Genomic DNA, 24,084 nt, shown 5'->3' on the forward strand with positions numbered 1-24,084 from the left:
AGTAATAAATATATATTTGGAATAGACACAGAATCCATTTTTAAAAAGACAATTTAGGGAGGAAGAGTACTGGAATGAAAGGGTATCAGCAGAGGCTTCATGTAGAAGGTGGTGTTTGATCTGAAGCTTGAAGGAACAGGGATCTTAAGAGGCCCTGAGGTGAAGCAGCCCTGGAATGCATTCCAGGCAGGGGAACAGTCAGTTGAAAAACCTAGAAGAGGGAGGATGGAGGACTGTTTGAAGAATGGCAGCAAATCTGACTGAACCATAGAATTCGTGGAGGAGAATAATGGATAAAGAGACTGAAAAGGTAGATTGAGATCAGGTCGTGCAAGACTTTTAAGGGATGGAGTAATTGCCTAAAGGCAATAGGGGCCATTTGGAGTTTATTGAGTATAGGGGAATGATGTGGTTAGATCTCCTTAGGAAAACCACTTTTGTAGCTGTTTGGAGGATGGATTTCATAGGGAGAGAGACTCATAGGAATAGTCTAATAAATGAGATATGATGAGTCTTGATCTAAGTTGTGGCTATGGGAGTGGAGAGAAAGTGACTAGATTGAGAAAGCAAGGATGAAAATGAAGCTCTGACCCTAGCATATTAAAAAAGCTCTATATGGAAATGAGGAAATTTAGAAGAATGGTGGGCATATTGAGTTGGAGATATCTATGGGATTCACATTTTGTGCATAAGATAATTTTCCTTGTGTATTTATTTAAGCATTATGCAAAACCCTTATTAAGATGTGAGGTCCTTGCAAAGAATACTTGTACTATAGTTATCACACTGCCTGTGCAGAGTAGGTGCTGATTATATAGTGATTGAATTCAATTGAGTTTTTGGATAAGAAGTTGTCTCTAGTTTGGCCTTATGTTCAGCATGTAAAATGTTTAGGTTTAGATTGTTAGCATTAACTCATAATCTATCTATTTAATGAACTCTTTGATTTCTTCTTTGGTTATATGTTTTAATTTTTGGTGCCTGTAGGATATATGCACGATTTATAATGCTTAAAATAAGCCTAGATTCCATCAAAGAGCTTTGGATATGTAAAATTAAAGTATCTAAAAGAGATTTTCTAGAAATCATAATGTGTCCAAGGGTTTTGTTTAGTTTCCTGAGAAGCTTTTTGATTTTCCTTCATCTAGGAAAGAATTTTTTTGTCTGCTAAGTCTTCCAACTCTTGACACATTGTGATCTCTGGAGTTGGATATTATATGCTTGTTAACTGCTTTATAGTCTCTCAGTGAATTTTTTTGTTAAATTTAGGGTACCAAATGTTTCAGGTCTTTTCACTTTTCTTTCTATTAAACCATATTGTTTCTGACTCTTCCCACCCCCTTCCCTGAATTGATTAGGAATTGAATTTTATGAAATTGATATCATCCCATTTAATTTTTGAAAATTACTTAGTTTTTCCCCCTCACTAAAATCCTAGTCCCATTGCCTCATTGTGATTTGGAAGTACCCTTGGGTTCTCATAAGGTTCTAACAGGTCTTAAAAGTTGAAAAGGTTAAAAGAATTCTGGATACTAAGAAACTGTGGTGCCTAGTGTTTCATCTTAGACTCTAGTTTTGGCAGTGTGATATAGTGGGGGGAAAAACCCCCCACTAAATTTGAATTCAGAGGACTTGGGCTTAGTCCTGACTGCTGCTGACTTAGGTTGTACCTAAAGTAAGGTGCAACCTCTTTGGGTCTTGGTTTCAAAATCTGTAAAATGAGGATCTTGGATTAGATGATCTCTAAACTGTGAGGTGTGCAGCTCTTGAAGACAGCTTCCAAATATAAAATTCTGTGATCCTGCTATTCATACCTAGCTCCTGGAATTTGTCATTTTCTTCAGTTATGTTTGTGATTTTTCTATTATAACTTAAAAAGAAGTCTGAAATGCCAGATGAATGAGTTAGGGATACTTGTTGGGATTTTTTTTTAAGCTGCTGCCATAGCTGTTGCAGCTTAACTTTGGACTCTGTACGCAACAAGTACTTGAGGGGTGGTGGAAGTAGTTGAAGGGCCTTAGAGGCAGTTGTCAGATATGCCTGGCTCTTACTTTGAGCATTTTCTGAAGACCCTTAATAACTCTAATTTGACTCTTGACTTGAGGTTGAGAACCATTTCTTTGTAGTAATATGAACTGACTTTTTACTTTCCCTTTTGTTGAATTTTTTTACTTTTCAAAGGAAAAAAAATGTAGCTCCAAAAATAACCCAGGAATCAATTAAAAAGATATTTTTTTATATTTTATGTTTGACTCCTATGTCTGGTGCAAAGTCCTCTAATAAAGATGACTTTTAAATAAGTCATCTTATTGCTATTTTAAGAATAGGTAAAAGTGAACAATTTGAGGCATTATAACTTGTTTTCTAGGTGGTATGGATAAAAGAATCCTTGTAGGAAAGAATGAAGAGATAACTGTGATATTTGTCATTGTCATTACTTAAATTTAAGTTTGCAGATTCAACTTTCAAGAAATTTTCATCACTTTAAAGAACAAAACCTGCTATTAGGGTAAGCTACCATAAGGTTATCATGACCATGTGGTCTGATCTAGTAGACTCAGACTGTAGGTGTGGTTTACTTGAGATATTGAAAGAAGTTCCTTTTTTTTCCCTTAAAGAGAAAAATAAATAGAATTTTTAAAATTCAGCTAAAAACTTAGACATTGGTTGTATATTTAAAGTAGAAATTTTTTTTTTTGGTTTTGCAAGGCAATGGGATTAAGTGACTTGCCCAAGGTCACACAAGTAAGTATTAAATATTTTGGACCAGAATTGAACTCAGGTCCTCCTGACTCCAGGGCCACTGCCTCTAAAGTAGAAATTTTTAACCTTTTTTGTGTCAAGGATGTGTTTGCAGTCTGGTGTCCCTTTCACAGAATGATGTTGTTAAATGTATACAGGAAAAATATTTAGAATTACAAAGAAATGAATTACATTGAAATACAGTTATCTATCTATCTGTACATACATGCATGTATATACATGCACATATGCATGCCTGCATACATGTGTGTACATGAAAAGTTCATAGACCACAGGTTAAGAACTCCAATTAAAGGATCATACCTTGAAAACAAAGACCCAAATGTAACTTTATGATTTCTGATTGATCCTTCACTATTTCAAATGTTTGAGTTCTTAAATCTTAAAAGGCTTGGTTAATATTAGTAATTCATTTGATCAGATTTAAGTCCGTTTGCTGTTTTTCATTTGTCAATCTTCACCTGCCATCTTCTTATATATTCTTAATTAGGGGTTCAGGAACCTCCCCAGATAGATTTAAAGGAAGTCTATGAACTTGGATAGAAAAAAATATATATCTTTCTTTCAGTTTAGTTGGTTTCCTCTGTATTCCTATGTATTTTATTTTATGCATTTAAAATCAAAAGTGATCTACAGGCTTTACCTGATTACCAAAAAAAAGATTAGGAATCTCTGCTAATGAATAGTCACTCTTCTTTTGACTTTTCCAATTTTTCATTTAGTCAAAAAAAGGCTTTAATTTGTCTTGCCCTTTCGATACTTTCCTTAATACCCCCTCCTCTAAACAAGTTCATAAAAAACTCTAAACTGATAAGAAGGGAATAACTTCTCTAGGGAGGGAAACTTTATTTTTTGTTTTGAAATCTGAGGAAATCTAACTACAGTCTGTCTACAGAGGTAGACAGGTATTACTTGAAATTTATTTAAAATGGCATCTCATTTATTATTTACTTATACTAAATCCATGAGGTCTTTCATAAACTCCTTACAGATGCTGCCCCTTTCCTCTCCAATCTGTAATAATATTATTACTCTTTGACTGTATTTTTCTCATATGTTGTTTTATAGTTATTATATTTATATGTTCCTGGTACATTATTTTATAGTTATTTTTTATTAAACTGTCTGTGTGTTTGTATTTAGTTGTAATAGACATGAGGCAGAGACCAAGCACATAGCAAGTAAGAGCATTTTCTTAAAATTTGACCACTACTAGATTCCCCCCACAGGAACAAAGCAGTTAAGACAAACTTTACCAATGTTTTGAACAAAAATTTAAGTTAAGACCTCACTTCACAATATTTTATTCTGCTTGTAGTTAATATTGTATTAAATATCTGCTCTATACCAGGCACTGTGTGCCAGGAAAAGCTTACAGTCTAATTGAGTCAAGTTGTTTCATGGTATCACTGAGTCATTCTGTGTTACCTTGAGAGGAGAGGAGAGGAGAGGAGGATGTCATTGCAGTAACTGGTCCAGTGAACCCTTGGTTCCATATGCAGCAAAGTATCAATAAGTTTTTTAAAATGCAAGTTTGTAAGGTATTTTTAAGACCTGATTTTTATTATAATAGTTTGCATAGTTCCTTAACAACACTTTTATACATGTTTATTCAATTTCATTCAAACATTTATTAAGTACCTACTATATGTTGTCTTTTTTGATTCTCCCAACAACACTGGAGTAGGCAGGCCAGGTATTATTCCTATTTTATAGAAGAGGAAACTGAGGTCTGAGAGGTAAAGTAAGTTGCTCAAGGTAAGCACAGAGCTGGGACTTGCTGGCTTCCTAGTCCATTGGTCTTTAAACCAAATCTTATGCTTTGTTTTGTTTATTAAATTTTTGAATATTTCCTAAATGGATCAGACCCTTCATAATGTGTACTTAATAAGCTTTTATTGCCTGCTGAACAAAATGGGTATATCTTGCTTCTGTTGGTTTTCTATAATGTATACTACTTTGATACATTGTAAATTGAAAATATTAATTGTATACATTTTAATTTGGCAATTCATTTATTCAGGAGAAACCTTTTAGTGTGTAAAAAGTGACTCTCAGAATATACTTTAATCTGAGAATGATCTCTCTTAAGAAGGCAGTCATTTTTATATAAAATTGTGTTGAGTAAAAAGAAAGTTTGTCCAGGTAATTGTTTTGAAAACTATGGCTGTAGGTCACATTTTTGATCGTTTGCTATGCTTTTACTCTTTTCTATACCTCTTGGAGTATCTACTTAAGTTCTAAGGATGATTACTTTAAAAATATCTTTTAAACTGGGCCTTGAAAGCAGAAGCTCGTAAGAGCATGAGAAAAGGATTATGCATTCCTTAGTCATTCATTAATATCATTCTATGCTTAACAGACCTCCTAAAAAGAATGGAGGTCATGCATAAGTGTACAATAGGCAAACCAGTATACCAATTAAAAAATTGTTATTGGTGAAGCCACTTTAATAGAAAGCTGTCAAATGAGTTCTGCTGTCTTTTTTTGGCAACATAGTGTCAGATGAAGTATAAGGAAGCAAAACTAGCTTATCTAGCAGAAAACTGCTGGATATTAATGTTGTATCAGATTGTCAGCCTGATAATGTAAGACTGATACTTGGATTTTTTTCCTCCGAAAGATCTTTTGATCATTGGCAAACATTATCTAATTTATATATTATTGCCATCATGTAAATGATACAGAATAACTAAGGATGAGGTTCTGGGATCTTATATAACAGAGCCTATCTGAGTAAACTGTTTCATGTTTAAATATTCTTAGTAGCAGTCAGAAAACATTAGCTCAGATCATACAAAAATGTTATATCCTGAAAGATAGTTAACTCAGATGATTACCATCAACTAAGGGAATGAATGCAAATTGTGTGTGTGTGTGTGTGTGTGTGTGTGTGTGTGTGTCTATTTGTATATACACATACAAAAAATATGGATATATATATTGTTCATAATGAGTATACATTTATAATTATGTGTTCATATTTATACTCATTTCCTTTGTGTATGTGTGTGTGTATTTATATTTTCATTTTTTATAATGAAATGGATAACTTTCTTTACTTGAAAAATAACATTTCTGTAGTGCTTTAAAGTTTATAAAATATTTCAAACCAAATCATACCAAAATACGAAGTTCAGCATAGATAAATTCTAAACGTTGTCTTCAAAACTCCAGTTTGTTAATTAAAATAGCAAGTAATAAGAGCAGAGAACATTCTTTTTGACTAACTTATCTATTTAATGATGAGTATAATAGAAGTATTAGAAAATATAGATGTTTTTTCTTGGTATGAAATGCAGTGCTTTCAGTGATCAGCTCTACAGTTGAGTCAAATAAAAACTTCAATTTTAATTCTTCTATTCTGGGTTTAATATTATCCTATGGTGAAGTGAAAGGAAGGAAAACTTTCCCCCTAGGGATATATAGTTATTTCTTTACATAAGTTAATATTTCCCTAGTATATTATTTGTAATATTCAGCTTTGTAGATCATTCTTATGTTTTTCAATTTCTTTTATTTGCTATTCTTTATTCTGTGGAATCTGATTCTGATTTATATTTATGTACTTTAATAATTTTAAAAATGTTATACTTTTAAAATCTTCTTTAAAAAAGATCAAATTGAACTTTATGATTTATTCTAGAAGTCTAGTCTTATTTTAGTTTTGGGTTTGGAATATGATATGATTCCCTTCTTATTGGGAAAATTCTTCTAGTCCTCAGTTGCATAACCTGAGAAAGTATTTTTGACTATTGTTAGAATGAGTCAATCAGAGAGGGAAAAAAGTAAAGTTTAGCTAAGGGAACATCACCAGAGTAATAGTTTTGGTCTCCAATACTGCTTCTTCATCACATGAGTTATTGAGCTGTTACATATCTACGTGTTCAAAATATATGTGGTCTGGTTTAGCCAAAATTTATTCTTCAGAATTCATAGAGGGGTAGACTAACAAAAGAGTAAGTAAGGAATTTGTAGACATGGAAATCTTTTTGGTTTTATTCCTTACTCTTATTTTTCTTGCGCCTCATTTTTTATATTATTAGGCAATGTTTTTTTCTAAAGAACTCAAAGGACTTCTCATGTATTTTTATTTATACCCTTAGAGTCCCTTTGAGATTATAGAGGAGGTAAGCATTTTGTTTTGCTACTTTGTTGATAAATAAAATAAGGCATAGTGATCACAAAACTTCTCAGATTATTCTACTATTTTTATGCTGAAATTAGGAAGTAAACCTAGGTCTCTTGATTTCTAGGAAACAAATTAGATTGGGAATTATACCAATACTGTGTCATTATCTAGTTGTTTGACCTTAACTTTCCTAAACCTCACTTTCTTCATCTGTATAAAATGGAATTAGGATTAAAGCAGGTCTTAAATTGAGAAATAAATGTATTGTTAAATATTTTAATAGGACTAATTTTCTTTGTAATCCTATGTATTTTATTTTATTCATTTAAGAACATTATTCTGAGAAGTCTTCACCAGGCTGTCAAAATGGTCCATGACAAGAAAAGGATTAGATGATTACTAATGACATTTTTCCAGTTGATGCATGTTAATTTTACTATACTGGGTCTTTTAACATTAGGTAGTGCCATTAACAATAGTATAAGTGACATTTTAAGGAATGGCTAGAGATTTTTTAAAAGCATTTATTAATGTCAATGCTGGGGTATTTTTAATGCAGTTTCAAACATTTATATGATTTCTTCTATAAGAAATATAAGTTCTATGAAAAGTATAACAAAGTATATGCCATTGATATCTTTGAAAATGTTTTTGATATACCTTATAAATGCTTATTTATCTAGAATTTGACATATATTTTAAGACCCAAGATGCAGTATGTCAGGTCAGTTGTAGTTTTCTCCTATATCATTTGTATTAAATAGGTCAGTATTATTTTGCATTTTTATATTGAGGGAGCTTGAGTTCACAGAATAGTTCAGGGTTTCAAATCATAGTTATTTATCAATTTGTTCTGAGAACATAGACTCATTAAGGGGGTGGGGAAGGGCTAACTTTTGCTACACTAATTTATTCTTATGTAAAAAAAAATAACAAGCACCTGAGATCTGTGACCTATTTGGTTCTACCCTTTTGATACAGCATTTGAATGATGGATTTTCTAATATCTCCACAACCTGTTGGCACATCCTGGCAAGTAAATAATAACCAGGACAGAAGCTTTTTATTTTTCATAGCCATCCATAAAACTGAATGAAGAGCATAGTTTTGCTTAGGACTTAAGATTCTCATGATAGTGTGCCTGTATTTGGTTTTGATTTCATGCAGTACTTAATGATAATTTATCATCATTTCTTACCTAGTTTTGAGGTATGCATTTAAATTTCATTTTTCTTTCTTCCCCAGGAACTAAGCAACTAAAACACATTTTATTAAGAGATGTGGACACAATTTTTGAGTGTAAATTATGTCGCAGTCTCTTCAGAGGATTACCAAATTTAATTACTCATAAAAAATTCTACTGCCCTCCAAGTCTCCAGATGGATGACAGTAAGTTTCTTTCACTAAAATCTTCATTTATGCATTTTAGAATTGTTCTTTCCTTGAAATTTTGTGTATTAAAACATTAGCTTGAAATTACAAATAATTTAAGTAACCATAAATGTATAAAATAAAATTTCCCTCTCAGTTTATTTTTTTCCAATTATCAAGTCAGTCCTTTTCAATTAGTAGTTTCTACTTGATTTTCCCCCCAAATAACATTGTGTGGAAGTTTCCACTGGTACATGTCAGCAGCTTATCTGTAATTCAGACTTTTCATTGTTGCCTTTGGGTCTTAAAGGGTTAAATGATTTACATAGCTAGTCTGTATTAGAAATAGGACTCCAAACCAGGTCTTCTAGATTCTAATTCTGTATCTTTCCTTAAACCACATTGTTACTTGTATATTCTGGAGTTTGGTTTCAGGAATTAACTCTTTTCTTTTTTTTTTTTAATGCTACTTTAAAAATGACTTGTTTTATTTTCTCTTTTCACTCATCTTCTATATACAATGATCCACCTATAATTCCTTTAGAAGAGGAAGAGAAAATAATAGTAGCTAAGTGATGAATGAATTCAGTCAAGGAAAGGAAAAAGGAGTTAGTGGTTCTAGGAGAGAACTTGCCACTTAAGATGTATTCTTTGCTTAGATATTTGTTTTCTTCCTTTTGTATTTCTTTTATTTTTATTTTATTTGATAGGGATGGTAAGTGATATATGTACCTTGACCTTGAAGCAGTTAATTTTTTATATATCCTTCTATTTTAAATTTGCTATCTTTGCTTGTAGTTGCACTTGCCAAATGATGGATAATATAATAGCAAAAAACAGTCACTTTTAAGTGATTAGCTTTTTAATTGACTTAAATCTATGAATTTCTCAGGGCTGAATTAATGCCTGTCGTGGTTTTCATTTGTGCTTTAAAGAATTCATCTAAGTTCTTTGAAATGTTTTATTGAGTTTTTGTTATCTGAGAAAGTAATTTTCATTATTTAATTCTGGAATTTATTACTTTGAGAATTTTTAATGTATTGAACTTTTAGAAAGGTTTTGGATAAAAAAATTACCACTTTAAAGTATTAATTACGTTACTGAATTATTTTTTAACTTGTATTTTGTTAGTGAAACAAAAATATAAATATATTTAATATATCCTCAAAACTTTAGCTTCTCACTTTCTTATTCTATCTACTCTTTTTCCATGACTTATATTGTTCTACTCCAGCTGTACACAGAGATTGTCTTATTTAACTTAAAATATTCCACTTACATGTCATGAGCTTCAAAATTATTTTATCTGATCATAATATTTTATTTGTTTTTCCACACATCTTTCTTTATCCTCATTGGAATTTCCAATCCCTTGAAGCTCTAAATAGTTTCTTAGTCCATCACTCCTGAAATGACTATATATCTTCCTCCTTTCCCAGTACTGACCCTTTGATAAACCAAGTTAACTCATATTAACTTCTTCTCTTTAATCACTTGTCCTTTTGTCCTGTCACTAATCACATCTTGTCAGAATTCAACCCTGGATTATTTCCACCATTTGCCTTCTTCATTCCTATTCATGTGCTTAACAGATTGGAGGAAATACCAGTAGGGTCCATTGCAAAGTTATATTTTCTAATGTGAACTGGGCATTCACTACAGTAAGACAGTACTTCTCTTTAATTGGTTGTTCCCAGTCTTTTTGTCTTTCCTTAAGCATTCCCTGGTATCCCTCCCTCCACTGCCTTAGCTGAGAATTCACCTATATTTCACTGAAAAAAAAGTTAAGCTCTCTCCTCAACATAATTCATCACTGTCTCATTTAGCCTCTGATAGAGTGGCCATTCTTCCTACCAAGACTTATCCTTCCATGTGTATCCTTGATCCTATCCCCTCTTGTTCCACTTCTCTAGAAGATAGATTTCTACTCCCATGGGTTTCTACTGTATTTACATAATTATTTACATGTTATCTCTTTCATTAGAATATCAACTACCTGATCAATGGGAATATCTTTGCCTTTCTCAGTGCTTAGCATAGTGGCTTACATGGAACAGGTACTTAATAATTGTTAGTTGATTGATTCATTTTATCCTGGTTTAAAGTATACTATAGGCCATAGAGAAAAACAAATTCAGTGAACAGTAAGTTCAAAGCTCTCTTTATAAATTTGAAGACTTCTCATTCTTTTTATCAATAAATTTATAGTCTATTTAGGGATAGAAGACAAGTAATCATAATGTAAGTTAGAATGCAATAAATGGATAGAAAGTTTAATATTAAAACTAAAGAAGGAAATACTATTTTCAACTGGAAAGGTTAGGAAAGATCTCATGGAAGAGGTGGCAACCAAATTGAAATTTCTTAGACAGAATTTCAACAGTTGAATGTTAGGGAGGATGGATCCTTTTCAGACTAGGGGGATGATGGAAACAAAGGAAGGAAAAAATATAGAGTGAGACAAATTAGGGATATATTGAATAGCCTAGGTCAGCTGGAGAGTAGAATATGTGAAGGGGGAATTTTTTTATTCTGGAAACCTCTCTGGCTTTGTTTGAGCTATGTCTACTTATTTTTTTTAATTCCCAAGTTATTATTTTAAATACAACCAAAGTAAATTAATTACCTTTTTAATTAAAGGACACAATGCTGAGTTAGTATTTGGATTTTTTCATTTATTTTTATTATTGGTGAAATAATATATATAGGCTAGATGAGAGTAATATTAATGACGAATCTATGTAGTTAAGTGTGTGCTTATTTTCAGTACTCATCCCAAAAGAAGGAATATTACTTGTAATTAAGCATCTTACCTAATATGCAAGTACAGGTATTAGAGAAGGAAATAATAGCTACAATAGTAGAAATTTGGTTTTCCAAATTTATTTTTTATTTTGGGGCAACTTGATGTCACAGTGACTAGAGCATTGGACCCAGAATCTTGAAGGTTTGAATTCAAATCTAGTGTTTTGCACTTACTAGTTGTGTGACTTTGGGTAAGTCACTAAGTGTTTGCCTTAGTTTCCTCAGCTGTAAAATGGGGATAATGTACTGACTTCCCAGGGTTATTGTGGGGGTCAAATGAGATAATAATTGTGAAGCATTTAGCACAGTGCTTGGACCATAGTTAGTGCTATATGATAGCTTTTATTATTGATTTTAAGTAGGCTTGAGAGTGACTGGTGTTTATAAACAAGCTGTATCAATGTCCTGTTATTAGTAACACACTAGACAATTCTTGTACAAGTATGTTTTATCATCTGCTTGGCGTGGAGTTCACATATCATGATCACCAAACTAGTTATATTTCTGGAATAATCATCTGTAGCTGTGTATTGATTATATGTTCAAAAGAAATATATCACTTTCAGTAGTCATGGTTAGGACTGATAACCTATATGTTCATGTGTTCTTAGATTTTCTCTCAATCTTAAAATCTCTTTGATTTTGTTTGGTTTCCCTTTTCTTTATCTTAAATTAGCTTAATGGATGTGCTTTCCATTTGAGATCATGCATTTAAAGTATTTCTTTTTAAATTCTCTATAGTAGTTCATCCATGCCATATCATTTTAATTGATCTTTACTATTCCAAAAATATTGTTTAAACATTCCAGACTAATGCAGTACCTGGCACTCATAAGCACGTAAATGTTGTTGACTGAGTGTTAAAAAATATAAAGTTTAACTTATATTGTGTTGTTCAGAGAGATTGTTTTTGCTTTATATAATTTAAATTGATGGCGGCAGTGTATGAATACAGTATTAGGCCTGGAAGACCTGAGTTCCAGTCTCTTCCCTCTATCGCTTACTAGCTCTGTCTTCCTGGGCGAGTAACTTAAATTTTAATTCCTCTTCTTTCATAGATTAACGTAACTTAAACTTAAAGTTGTAAAATTATGCTCTTGGCAGTGGAAGCAAGTGTCATGTAGAACTGCAAGTATTACTAAAAAGTTGCATGTTTGTGTTAAATCAGCGATTTAAATTAAAGTAAAACTGAATTAAATTTACTGGTTGTACTTATGTAAAATACTGGGTATTCTTATAAAAAATGAAAAGGACCAAATGATTTAATAAACATTTTTGCAGATGTTCATATTGTCTTTTAAAATATGAACTAGAACAAACCTAAAATGGTGTTTTTGTTTTAACAGACCTTCCTGATGTAAATGATAAACAAAGCCAAGCCATAAATGATCTCCTAGAAGCCATTTATCCAAGTGTGGACAAGCGAGAATATATTATTAGACTAGAACCCATAGAAACTAATCAGAATGCAGTGTTTCAGTATATTTCAAGGACTAATAATCCAGCTGAGGTCACTGAATCAAGTAATTCTCCTGATCAAACTCAAGTTCAAATGCAAGAACCCAACCTTGAACAGTCTAAAACAACTCCAGTTCCATATACAGAAGTAGAAATTGTAGAGCCCCCTCCTGCAGAAACAGTTGTGAATGAAATAACACCAACTTCTGATGAACAGCCTCAGGAATCACACACTGACTTGGAAGCTTCTGATAATTCTGATTTTGGCCACCAGTTGATTTGTTGTCTTTGTAGAAAAGAATTCAATTCCAGACGTGGTGTTCGTCGGCACATTAGAAAAGTACACAAAAAAAAGATGGAAGAACTAAAGAAATATATTGAAACACGAAAGAATCTGAACCAGTCCTCTACTAAAGGGCGCAATAAGAATGTTCTAGTAACATTGAGTAGGAGTTGTCCGGTATGTTATAAATCATTTGCTACAAAAGCAAATGTAAGGAGGCATTTTGATGAAGTTCATAGAGGACTGAGGAGAGATTCAATTACTCCTGATATAGCTACAAAGCCTGGGCAACCTTTGTTCCTGGATACTGTTTCTCCTAAAAAATCTTTTAAGACTCGGAAACAAAAGTCTTCTTCAAAGGCTGAATACAATTTAACTGCATGCAAATGCCTTCTTTGCAAGAGGAAATATAGTTCACAAATAATGCTTAAAAGACATATGCAAATTGTCCACAAGATAACTCTTTCTGGAACAAACTCTAAAAGAGAGAAAGGCCCTAATAATACTGCCAACAGCACAGAAATAAAAGTAAAAGTTGAACCATCAGACTCTGTAGAATCTTCACCCCCTTCTATTACCCATTCTCCACAGAATGAATTAAAGGGAACAAATCATTCAAATGAGAAAAAGAACACACCGGCAGCACAGAAAAATAAAGTTAAGCAAGACTCGGACAGCCCTAAATCAACGAGTCCTTCTGCTGCAGGTGGCCAGCAAAAAACCAGGAAACCAAAACTTTCAGCTGGCTTTGACTTCAAGCAGCTTTACTGTAAACTTTGTAAACGCCAATTTACTTCCAAACAGAACTTGACTAAACACATTGAATTGCACACAGATGGAAATAACATTTACGTTAAATTTTATAAGTGTCCACTTTGCACTTATGAAACACGTCGGAAACGTGATGTGATAAGGCACATAACAGTGGTTCACAAAAAATCATCACGTTATCTTGGGAAAATCACAGCCAGTTTAGAGATCAGAGCTATAAAAAAGCCCATTGATTTTGTTCTAAATAAAGTGGCAAAAAGAGGCCCTCCAAGGGATGAAGCGAAGCAAAACGATTCAAAACACGATGGAACTTCTAATTCACCCAACAAAAAGTATGAAGTAGCTGATGTTGGCATTGAAGTAAAAGTCACAAAAAACTTTTCTCTTCACAGATGCAATAAGTGTGGAAAGGCATTTGCAAAAAAGACTTACCTTGAACATCATAAGAAAACTCATAAGGCAAATGCTTCTAATTCACCTGAAGGAAATAAAACCAAAGGCCGAAGTACAAGATCTAAGGCTCTTGTCTGGTGAGGAACAGTTACAGAGTTTTGCTTCCCCAACCCCCCTTTCAAACTAAAAAAAAAAAAAATATCATTTGGCCATAATTTGTAACAGGTTCCATTTTAACAGCTAACATGCCACATATCTGATGGCAGTGGGAACTGAGGAGAAATGTACATACAGCATTTACTTCAGTGACCTTTATTCCACTGACTTGGGAACAAAAGTTAACTTCAGAGCTTATCTTCTACAGGACAATGCAACATAGCTTTAGGTAGCATGGAGCCAGTGCTATTCTTTTACTATTGTAAAATACATGCATTTATATTGGCTTATGTTTATAGTAGAAGACCTCTGTTTTACTAACTTTGCACAGATTTGATTCAGCAACTTAGTCTACTAATGAACTTTATTGCAGGAAAGTTAGAGAAAATAGAATGAAGATTTGTGAAGGCTATAATTATAGGAAAAATCTTTTAAGGCACTGTAATTATTGTAAAATTGATTTGTGATGGCTAAATAAAGTGCTACACAGAAAAATCTCTAAATTAATGTAGAATAACTAGCAGTAATAAAACATTTATTAATTACTTATAACATAGTGTTTCAAGGCAAGGGGAAAACTTAGTAAACAAAACATTTGAATTTTGTTTTCTTGTAAGGTTTTTTTGGTTATTGTTTTTAGTTTCGTTTTAATGAAAAAATGATAATTTAGTTAGTCCTAAAATGTTTTAGTTTCCCCCTTTTGTTCAAATAAACTTTTTGTTGATTATTTCAGCCTAATTAATAATTTTACCTCAAGGGTTTTTTGTTTTACTTTGTTTTTATATATATAGCAAGAAGTAGGTTAACATCCCTAACAGGGAAGAAAATAAAAATTTTAAACATTACATTTTAAGAAAGTTTGAAGTAAACACAAGCTTTAAAATTCAATATAAAAATAAAAAAAATTGCCTATCCTCCACTTATTTTTGCAAGCACATGAATTTTAAAGAATTTATCATTAATACTTGATTACCCCCTGAATTGAAACCTCTCATGAATATTAAATTAATTTTTGGATTCCGCTTCTAAAATCAGAAAACTTAGTTTGATTATTGAGTAACTTAAACTGTATGTATAAATTTAAAGTTACCAGCCTTTCCTTCTATTTATGTGGAAAACTTTAAATGATATTATCATTTCTTATCCATTTTAACTATTGTGTCACTTTAAGGTTTTATTGGCAAACTCAAAGGTGTTAATTTATTCCCATTTCTCCTCAGATAACTTCAAGTGATGTACAGAAAGGTTTGGAGTTCATTTGTATGGAAAGACTTTAAATTGGTGTTAGAACCACTAACATCTTCAAATGGTACTATAAAGAAAAAAAAAGAAAAATATTTTGATAAATATTCAACTGCTACCGCTGTTTTCTAACTAAATTAATAACCATCTGACTACATGTTTCTAAGACCATTGCCTCTTCCAACACTTTCAAGTAGCTATGAAGTTAACCTTATTTTTACCTGCATCATAGTTTGTCTTATTTTGTGCATTTGGTCTACAGGTTCATCCTACTGTATTTAAAAACAAAAAATTGAGAAATTTGTTTTCCCTTAAAGACCAGAAGCTTTAGGCACTCAACAACCTGAGGAAATATCTCTGCTGGTATTGTTATTTGACAAAGAAGTTCTATCATAGTTTCATATTTGGCACGATTTTCTTCCAGGTTATGTGCGTGATTTCAAAAATTTCTCTTGTGAATGTATGCTAAGAACAGTCTATTAAAACACAGAGGAACTTAAGTCTGCTGAATATTAGTACTTGTCCTCACATCAGTTCATCTCCAACTGATTTTTTTTTTAGTGTAATGAAAGTTTCATTTTACTAAAATAGCATAGAGAAAGTTCCAGTTCATTTTCATGCATGGTTCATAGTAATGCCTTTAATTTGTAAATACCTGAGGTTTTTATGAAAATCAAACATTCCCCTATTTTTTCTTTAAATTTTGTACACAAGCACTTTAATGATAGATGCAACTTAATTTTTCAGTTTCTATTTTTTTAAATGGGCAACACATTTACTAATGTTAATATGAAGGTAATAAATATCTTACTGATATTTTATATTTACAGACAATCCATGCACAACCACTTCTTATGATGTTAGTTTTATTTCTTTAAATATTGCTACTTAGGGAGGAAGAAAAGAGAAACTAAGAAAACTTTTTTCAAGAAAATTTCAAGCAACCACTGTAGATAACATTTGATTTTTGCTATAGAATTTGCAAAATAATGAATTCTTTTCCAATGAATTCTTTTCCTATTTATAATCAAGATTTTAGGGAAAAAGGCAAACCTATCATTACAGATTTCTTGGTAGGTTTCTGTGTTACCAACATTTTGTACTTTTTAGGAAAAACATTTTGCTTTTTAGAAATTTGTGTCAAATTATCCTAATTTCAAAAGGTTCAAGAGAAAATATACCATGTTTTTATAATGGGTTCATACCTGTAATTAGGGAGGGACCCTGTTTCCATTTACTTTTTGTATAAAATCCAAAAATGTTGAAGATCATAAGGTCATAAGAATAAAATACTTCTATAGATAGAAAAGTATTTAGCCTTCCTAGTGCTTTGCACTAAAATATACTGTGAAAGGAAACTAGAAAGACTGTAACTGTTGCTGGAAATGTTCTTTATTGAATGTACATTCTTTTGTTTGGACAAATGTACTGTATGTGATGGAAATAAACCAGACTCGAAGTCACTTCAGCTAAATGTGCTTCAACAAAAGTGCATTGGTTGAACTATAAATGCTTATTATTACTTTATTCAGTTACTATGGACAGCTGTACTTAAACTGTATCCCTTCTGTTACCTTTGTTTTCAGTTTCTTGAAGTAATAATTTTCCTCTTTAAAAACAAATCTATGTGTGAAAAACATGTACCTGTAGGTATGATTAACAAATACACATCTTTTTTAGGCACCCAAATTTAAAGGTAGGGTTACATTTCTAAGTTAATTTAATTGATTGGATGTTATTGAAATGTTTTTGGAAGTATCTCTTACATTCCTACTCACTAAATGTACTCCAAAACACTTTCCAAATTCCTAATTTTTTTTGTCAGTGAAGCAGTATGAGGATTTTCTGAAAACTTTGACAAACTTTCTTGATATTGTTGGTCCCTCAGCGATAATCTACCTTTCTTTTTATTCTTTCACTACTTGGCATACAGTCTTTGGGAAAGAGCCTAGTTTTTCAGGGAGAGCTTGATTTTTAGAATTTCTTTTCTCTAATAACTTTTTCCTACAGGTTTCCCTGCTGATCTCCTACAGAGTTAATCTAAAGATGCGAGGCAGGCAGAAGTGTGGGGGGGGGGGGCAGGAAATAGCTGTAAAACTTTCTTTGTTGGGCCATGTAGAAAATAAACAAATTATACTTGAACAGAACTTGCCTTTAGGGACATAAAAGGCAGATTTTTTTTTTTTTAACAAGGTCTAGCATAGTGGATCACAACAAAGATGAGATGTAGAGGAAGTAGCAGCAATCTGAAAAATTAAGGAAGGTTAAGAAACTCAGAAGTAGAATTTAGTTCTTCCTATTGCTTTCTGGCTTGCACTACTATTTCTTGGACTCTTTAATACTGTTTCTGAACCCAGGGACTTCAGATAAGGGTTCAGGTCTTTGAGGAGAAATGCAAAATTTGTGTCAGAAGCATTTATATATGAGATGTAATGTTTTATGTATCTTTTAATCACAGGGGAAAAGAGTTATTACAAATAGGAAGTTAAAAACTTTTCCCCCTGAATTTAGTTTTGGTAGTGATTATCATATATACCTAGATTCTTGGTTACTTTAGAAGCATAAATGTTTCACTTAAAGATTCTATTTATCTAATGTATTTTCTATTCCAAGTAAGAAGAAAGAGGGGAAGTTGGAAAAACAGATCTATTATACAATTTAACACAGACAAACCTAAGAAAGAATTGATAATGCTTTATGGAAGGTTACTTGTTATGGGATCTTTTACATGCTGTGTTAATACACAGCAAGCAGTTTTTATTGACTCTTTATCTTTTATATAAAGTATAAAATCTTTGAGGAAAGCACAATTACCAGCAATTAGTTTTTAACTTACTTCTTTTTTGAGAATTTGAATCCATTAGAATTTTCTAATTGTCTGTTACTATATTAATCCTAAATGAGTATGTGTTTTCCTCAGGCTTCTGAGTTTTGCAGAGTTTAGAGATATATGAAGTAAAGAATCCTGTAACTTCTCCATAATTTAAGATTATGGGGATGGGAGAAAAAAATTCCTTGAAGCCATTGGAACCCCATTGGAACCACTGACTGTAGACTTGATGACTTTCTGACCATATTTGGGAATATAGAGAATTTTTTTTGGGGGGGAAGATTGATGATGGTAGATAAGCTCTTCTACCATCAAATTTGATGGCAAATAATTCTATGAAATATGCTTAAGAGACTTATTTGCTCCTTGAAAATTCAGATTCTTTGGAAGTCTGAACAGGACAATAAGTGTTATTCAGTATATACTCGAGGTACTTGCTTCTAAGTCATTGACTCTTTATTGATGTAGGGCATTAGATATAAAGATTATTAAGTGTGAATCAGATGATGGCAACTAATATACACATAAAAGGAGTGGGGTCAGCTTCTACTTCTGAGAACTTTCCTAGTCTTTTTCTTTCAGATGTTTAAAAAATGGAAAAAACTTCTAGGATGGAGAAAAAAGTAGAATCATAAAAAGCTGGATGGATGATGGATGTGATTTGAGCACATTCATTGTACACAAGATATCTCTTAGAATGTTGCCATAAAATACTTGTCCATTTCCTCAAAGAAACATTCCCTATGTGTGTCTTGACCTCAAAATGTTTTTTCCCTTCCCATAATACCTGTCTGTAACTTCTCCCATATTCCTTCCAGCTTTTTTGTTCCAGCATCTTGACTAATTTACATAAAAATAGGATGGGGGAATGGAAAAGGAGTAAGAGACCTCCAAAAAAAGGGAAGCATTGTTATCAGTTTTATGCCCCAATCCTTCAGGATATTCTTTTGGGAGGATAGCAGTTTTGAGCATCTTAATGACCTGACTCATCTATTTGAATAACTGCATGTCTGTAATTTATGGACCTAACTGAAGACAAGGTATAAATGCCAAAATGGAGAGGATGATATTTGTGACCACAGAATAGTAGAATTTCCTTACTTTTTCATTAAGAGTTAGGGACCGTATATTCAGATTAATTTTGTATATCTACCATATTGTCACTAGCACCTAGGCACTTGAGTAAATGTTTGATGATGAAGATCAGAGAATGATGTTTTCTTTCATAAAAAAATTTTAATATGCCTTTGTGATTTTGAGGTTTTATTTCATTAATATTTAAATGGAAAATATTGATAAATTACATTTATAGTGAAAAGTACCAACAACAACCAAGGGAGTTGAGTGATTATGAAAAGAATTCTGAGTTCAAAATAATATAGTACACTTACATAGTGATTTACAAAGTTAAAAATACTAGTTTCAGGTATTTTGTGGTATCATTTTTTGCATCTTGTCTTGTGGGGATAATATATCAGAATGTGAAGCTTTTTTTGTAAATATCACCTAGAATATATTAGTATGTATGGAAAGTTGTGAATTTGAAAAAAAAAGATTTGTTATTTTATGTTTTAGTGTCTGTCTTTGTATTTTATTGTGGCACAAAGACAACTGGATAGATTTTATTTTGGTACTATTTCATAATATGGTACAATATTATCTAGCTTAATTGTTACTCAATGAATACTGTGTTCCTTCATCCTGTGAAAAGCATTAGAAATTTTATTCTTGAAAGACCACTTCGAGCACAGTCATTTCAGTGTCTACCTTAAAGTGGTATAAAGTCTTTTGCCGTCTTGGGTCATGTGCAAAATGATACTAGAGGACAAATGATAACTGAGTTTTTGGGCTATTTAATAAACAGTTCTTAATTGTAAAGGGCTTATTGCAGTGTAGAGCTTGCTGAAATTGCTAGATTGTGGAACGGATTTTTATTTTTCTGGAATGCAGTTCTAATTGAATTAGGTCCTTTATTGCTGAATGTACCATAAGTGAATCCAAAGAAATAATAATCATTAGGAATTTCTCATTAACCATATTCAGTTGTGGCCAAAGATCTACTAAGAAAATTTAGGCAAATTCATGGAGCACTTCTAAAATTTATCTTAGTGAGTCCTGGGCCAGTGCCCTCCATGCTGTCTCTGGCATCAGTGTGGTGCAAACCTTTTGAAATGTTGGGATTTTTGGACTCAGCATAGTTTGTGGTATTATGTCATAAACCACTTGGCTCAAGTTTGAGAGGATTGTTTCCTGATTTGTAAACTTTGAAGCTGGTGTGCTGGTCACCAGCATAGTTGCAAAGTTGACTTTTTTTTAAACCTTTTTTTCTTTTAGGCTTTTGCAAGGCAATGGGGTTAAATGACTTGCCCAAGATCATACAGCTAGGTAATTATTAAGTATCAGACTACATTTGAACTCAGGTCCTCCTGACTCCAGGGCTGGTGCTTTATTCACTGTGCCACCTAGCTGCCCCAGCAAGTTGACTTCTAATACATACTAGTGATCGGATACATTACATCAAAAAAATAGAGTATATTCTTAGTATTTAAAACCTACGTTGTAATATTCAATCCCCAAAATTGTGATGAAGAAGTCACTGTATCTTTGGGATTTCCTGAAATCAAACTGCCTTTGGGAGAATTGAATGGTTGTTTTTTTGACTGTATTTATAGTTGGGTTTTAATAGATGTTTTGTTTCTCTTTAGTTTCAGGAAATAGAAAATTCAGTCAGGAAGTTTTTGTCTAGGTGAAAAAAAATCCACTTGGAGTGGAATAGGTGATTTGCTAAAAGATTCCTATTATCTAGCTTTGTCTGTGTTTTTTATGTTAGGTGGGCCACAATGAATGAATTACTAGGAAGAAAAACTATATGTTATGTGGGAGGTTGAATTACCCTGAAATAAAAGATTTTCTCTCAGAAACTGGAAGAGAATTGAATTATAACATCATTAGATTTTTTGATGTTACTATTCCCTTTTATTTCTGACAGAAAAGGTGTTAAATATTTTTAAATACTCTTTTTCATATTGAACTTCTCTAGGGCAATAGCCATATCTTTGTATGCTATTCCCCCATCATTAACTATTTATTGAAGGCCCTTAAGATATAAGAATCCAAGTATACTTTGTACGTTTCCTCTTGAGGAAAAAGTGAGACAAATAGGAAATCCTAATGAAGAAGAATGTCTCACAAATAGGGACTTATCAATGCTTTTCAAATATTTAACCCTGTAAAAATATTACCAGAATAATTTATTTTGAAGTTCATCCCCATCTTCAACCCTAACACATGCTATTTAAAAAAAAAAAACCTCCAACAAACAACTAACCAAAAAACAAAAACTAAGAAATGAAGAGTTTGTAAATCAGGAAAGTTTTGTTACCCTTAACTACTGATTATTAAAAAAAAACCCTCTAATTGATGATTATGTGAAACTTTTAAAAATTTAACCATTAATGTTATGGGACAATAGCTTCACTGAAAGCTATCTTAAGGATTCTCATTATTTTCAAGGCAACAATAAAGACTCAGATTGCTAGTTGCCACCAACCCCTGATGTGTTAGCTCATTAAAAGTAAATGAAAGGAATACATGTGAAGGTATGTAATGTGTATAGAAGATAAAGGTCTGTGTATATATATATATATATACATATATATATATGTATATATATATATATTTATGCTGTGTGTGTGTGTGTATATATATATATATATATATATATATATAAAGAGATTTATACTTAATTTTGTAAAATAATGATAATGAGCTGTAAATATGCCTATAAAGATTATTATGGAGTCGAGGACTCATTCCTCAAGGGTACTTGTGAAATCTTCCCCTTGATCAGAATTTGTCACAATATAAAATCACTTTAAATTACTCCAGTGAATCCTTAAGATATTTGTTCTAATTTTCCTGCACATAATTTCTGCACTTCATTTTAAACAACAAGAGAACACAATAGTTGTGTCTTACTGTTATCCATTCTGTACATATGACAGTATCCTGTTATTAAAATCATTTTAATGTTGTTGAACTATTTTCTAGGATTTGATATTCTTAAAAAAATACTGAATTTGGAGTTAGAAGGAGCTGTGTGGTCAATACTCAAGCCTATAACTAGCTTCACTTTTGAGCTCCAGTTTTCTCATGTTTGAAATAGGATATTGAATTTGACTCCATCTGGCTCTAAAGTTTTGTGTTCCTATGCCATCCATGTTCTCAGTGGTCCTGCTGTTTCAATAGCCTTAATAGTGGTACCGAGACCATTTAAGAAGTTTGTGATAGACCTAATATTCACAACTGTATATTAGGTTAGGAAGTATCATTGCTTCTATTAATGCCCTTTAAAAGGATAAGCCCAAGAACAGAGAAACTCATCACTATTTGACTTTCTGGTGAATTTTCAGATTATATCAACCCTGTAATAAGAACTACAAAATGGCATTTAATCCTCTGTGGTAACCTTCCAGTGAGGCAGTGATAAGGACACCAGTGGTAGAAAATGGGGTTTGATACTATTCGACTATCTGGTGAATTTTCAGATTATATCAACCCTGTAATGAAAACTACAAAATAACATTTAATCCTTTGTGGTAACCTTGCACTGAAGCAGTGATAAGGACACCAGTGGTAGAAAATGGGATTTGAGTGCTAAGATTTATACTGTTAATAAAGAATAACTATTGGTACATACATACTCTTGTGACTATATATCTTTATATATCTCTATGTAGCTATATAGCAGATATACTATATAGGAAGCGAATAATATCTAGAATGAAACTAGAAGACAAAAGGAAGTTTAGCTAACTTGAAGAAAGGCTAAGAGGTTCTCTTAGGAGAGGCCAATGTGTTTTAATGGAGTTGATTTTATTATAATTTGGAAGTAACAAGCAATTCATGAGACACTTGGTCCTCTCAAATTGCAGTGTTCATGAAAAGCACTTGCAAAAAGATCAACATAAAGAGAAAAGTAGTCTATGCATTCATACTAAAAAGAGTTGAGATGTAGAAATTTTTTTTAAAAGAACTTGGTAAGTCACCAACATAAATTGATTTATGCTTTAGTATTTGATAACTTGAATGCAAAAGTGCTTGTGGAGTAGACAAGTGATATACATTGAAAAACATGATTCAGGAATAAAATATGGTTAAAGGCTTATAGAAATACAGAAACTTTATACATAATTTATCAGTACTCCTTAAGAGGGTCAGGAGGTGCTAGATATAGCAAGGGCCAAATAAGCATTAAGAAATAAGATTGATTATATTCTGAAAGAAATGATTGGTTAGTAACGTCAGACTCATTTGTGAATTCTCTTATCAGTCAGCAATTGGACCAGAGGCATGTTGAAAGTCAATACCAAGTTAGCCAAAAAATAAATATCAAGAAAACAACATACAATTAAGCATACCCAACTGACCTATATTCTCAGACTCTCAAATGTTAAAATATGGGGAAAAGAATAAAGAAGCCAAACAATAGATAGAATCATTTTCTGAGGAAATTTAACTCAAGTTATTCTTCACAAAGAGAAGATGCAAAGAACCTAGAAAGTAATTTAGCCAACATCTTGCCAATGGAGAGAGATTGCAGCTAAGGGTAATTTGTTTAGGGTGTGTTTGTGTGTACACATATATGATGGATTTTTTTTTCAAAGGGCCTTTCAGGTTAGCTGAAAGGGGGTAGAAAACAGTTAATAGACTTAAAAGCAAGTGATAGAATATCATCAACTACTGATCTGTATGCTTACGTTCCCAATGAAATCTCTTTAAAATATAGGAATCATCTACACGTGTCAAGGTGGTCTTTGAGGAAAATGTGAGAAAGGAACAGGCAAGTTTTTACAGATCTATTGAAGTATTGAAATAATT

At 32.2% G+C, this 24,084-nt stretch overlaps 1 protein-coding gene across 3 annotated transcripts in view; it reads left to right on the top strand.

The window, feature by feature from the left end:
* ZNF800 (zinc finger protein 800) overlaps positions 1–24,084 on the top strand; it is a 248,662-nt gene that overhangs the window by 13,038 nt on the left and 211,540 nt on the right. For 2 of the 3 annotated variants that reach the window (XM_074193776.1, XM_074193780.1), the window contains exons 3-4: positions 8,141–8,284; positions 12,418–14,113. In XM_074193776.1, coding sequence (XP_074049877.1) covers positions 8,141–8,284; positions 12,418–14,113 — 1,840 coding nt within the window. Of the gene's footprint in view, positions 1–8,140; positions 8,285–12,417; positions 14,114–24,084 lie in introns of those variants that run through there. The other variant, XM_074193781.1, reaches the window with a different exon arrangement.

Source organism: Macrotis lagotis, chromosome 7 (assembly GCF_037893015.1).
Source record: "Macrotis lagotis isolate mMagLag1 chromosome 7, bilby.v1.9.chrom.fasta, whole genome shotgun sequence".
Classification (NCBI taxonomy): Eukaryota; Metazoa; Chordata; class Mammalia; order Peramelemorphia; family Peramelidae; genus Macrotis; species Macrotis lagotis.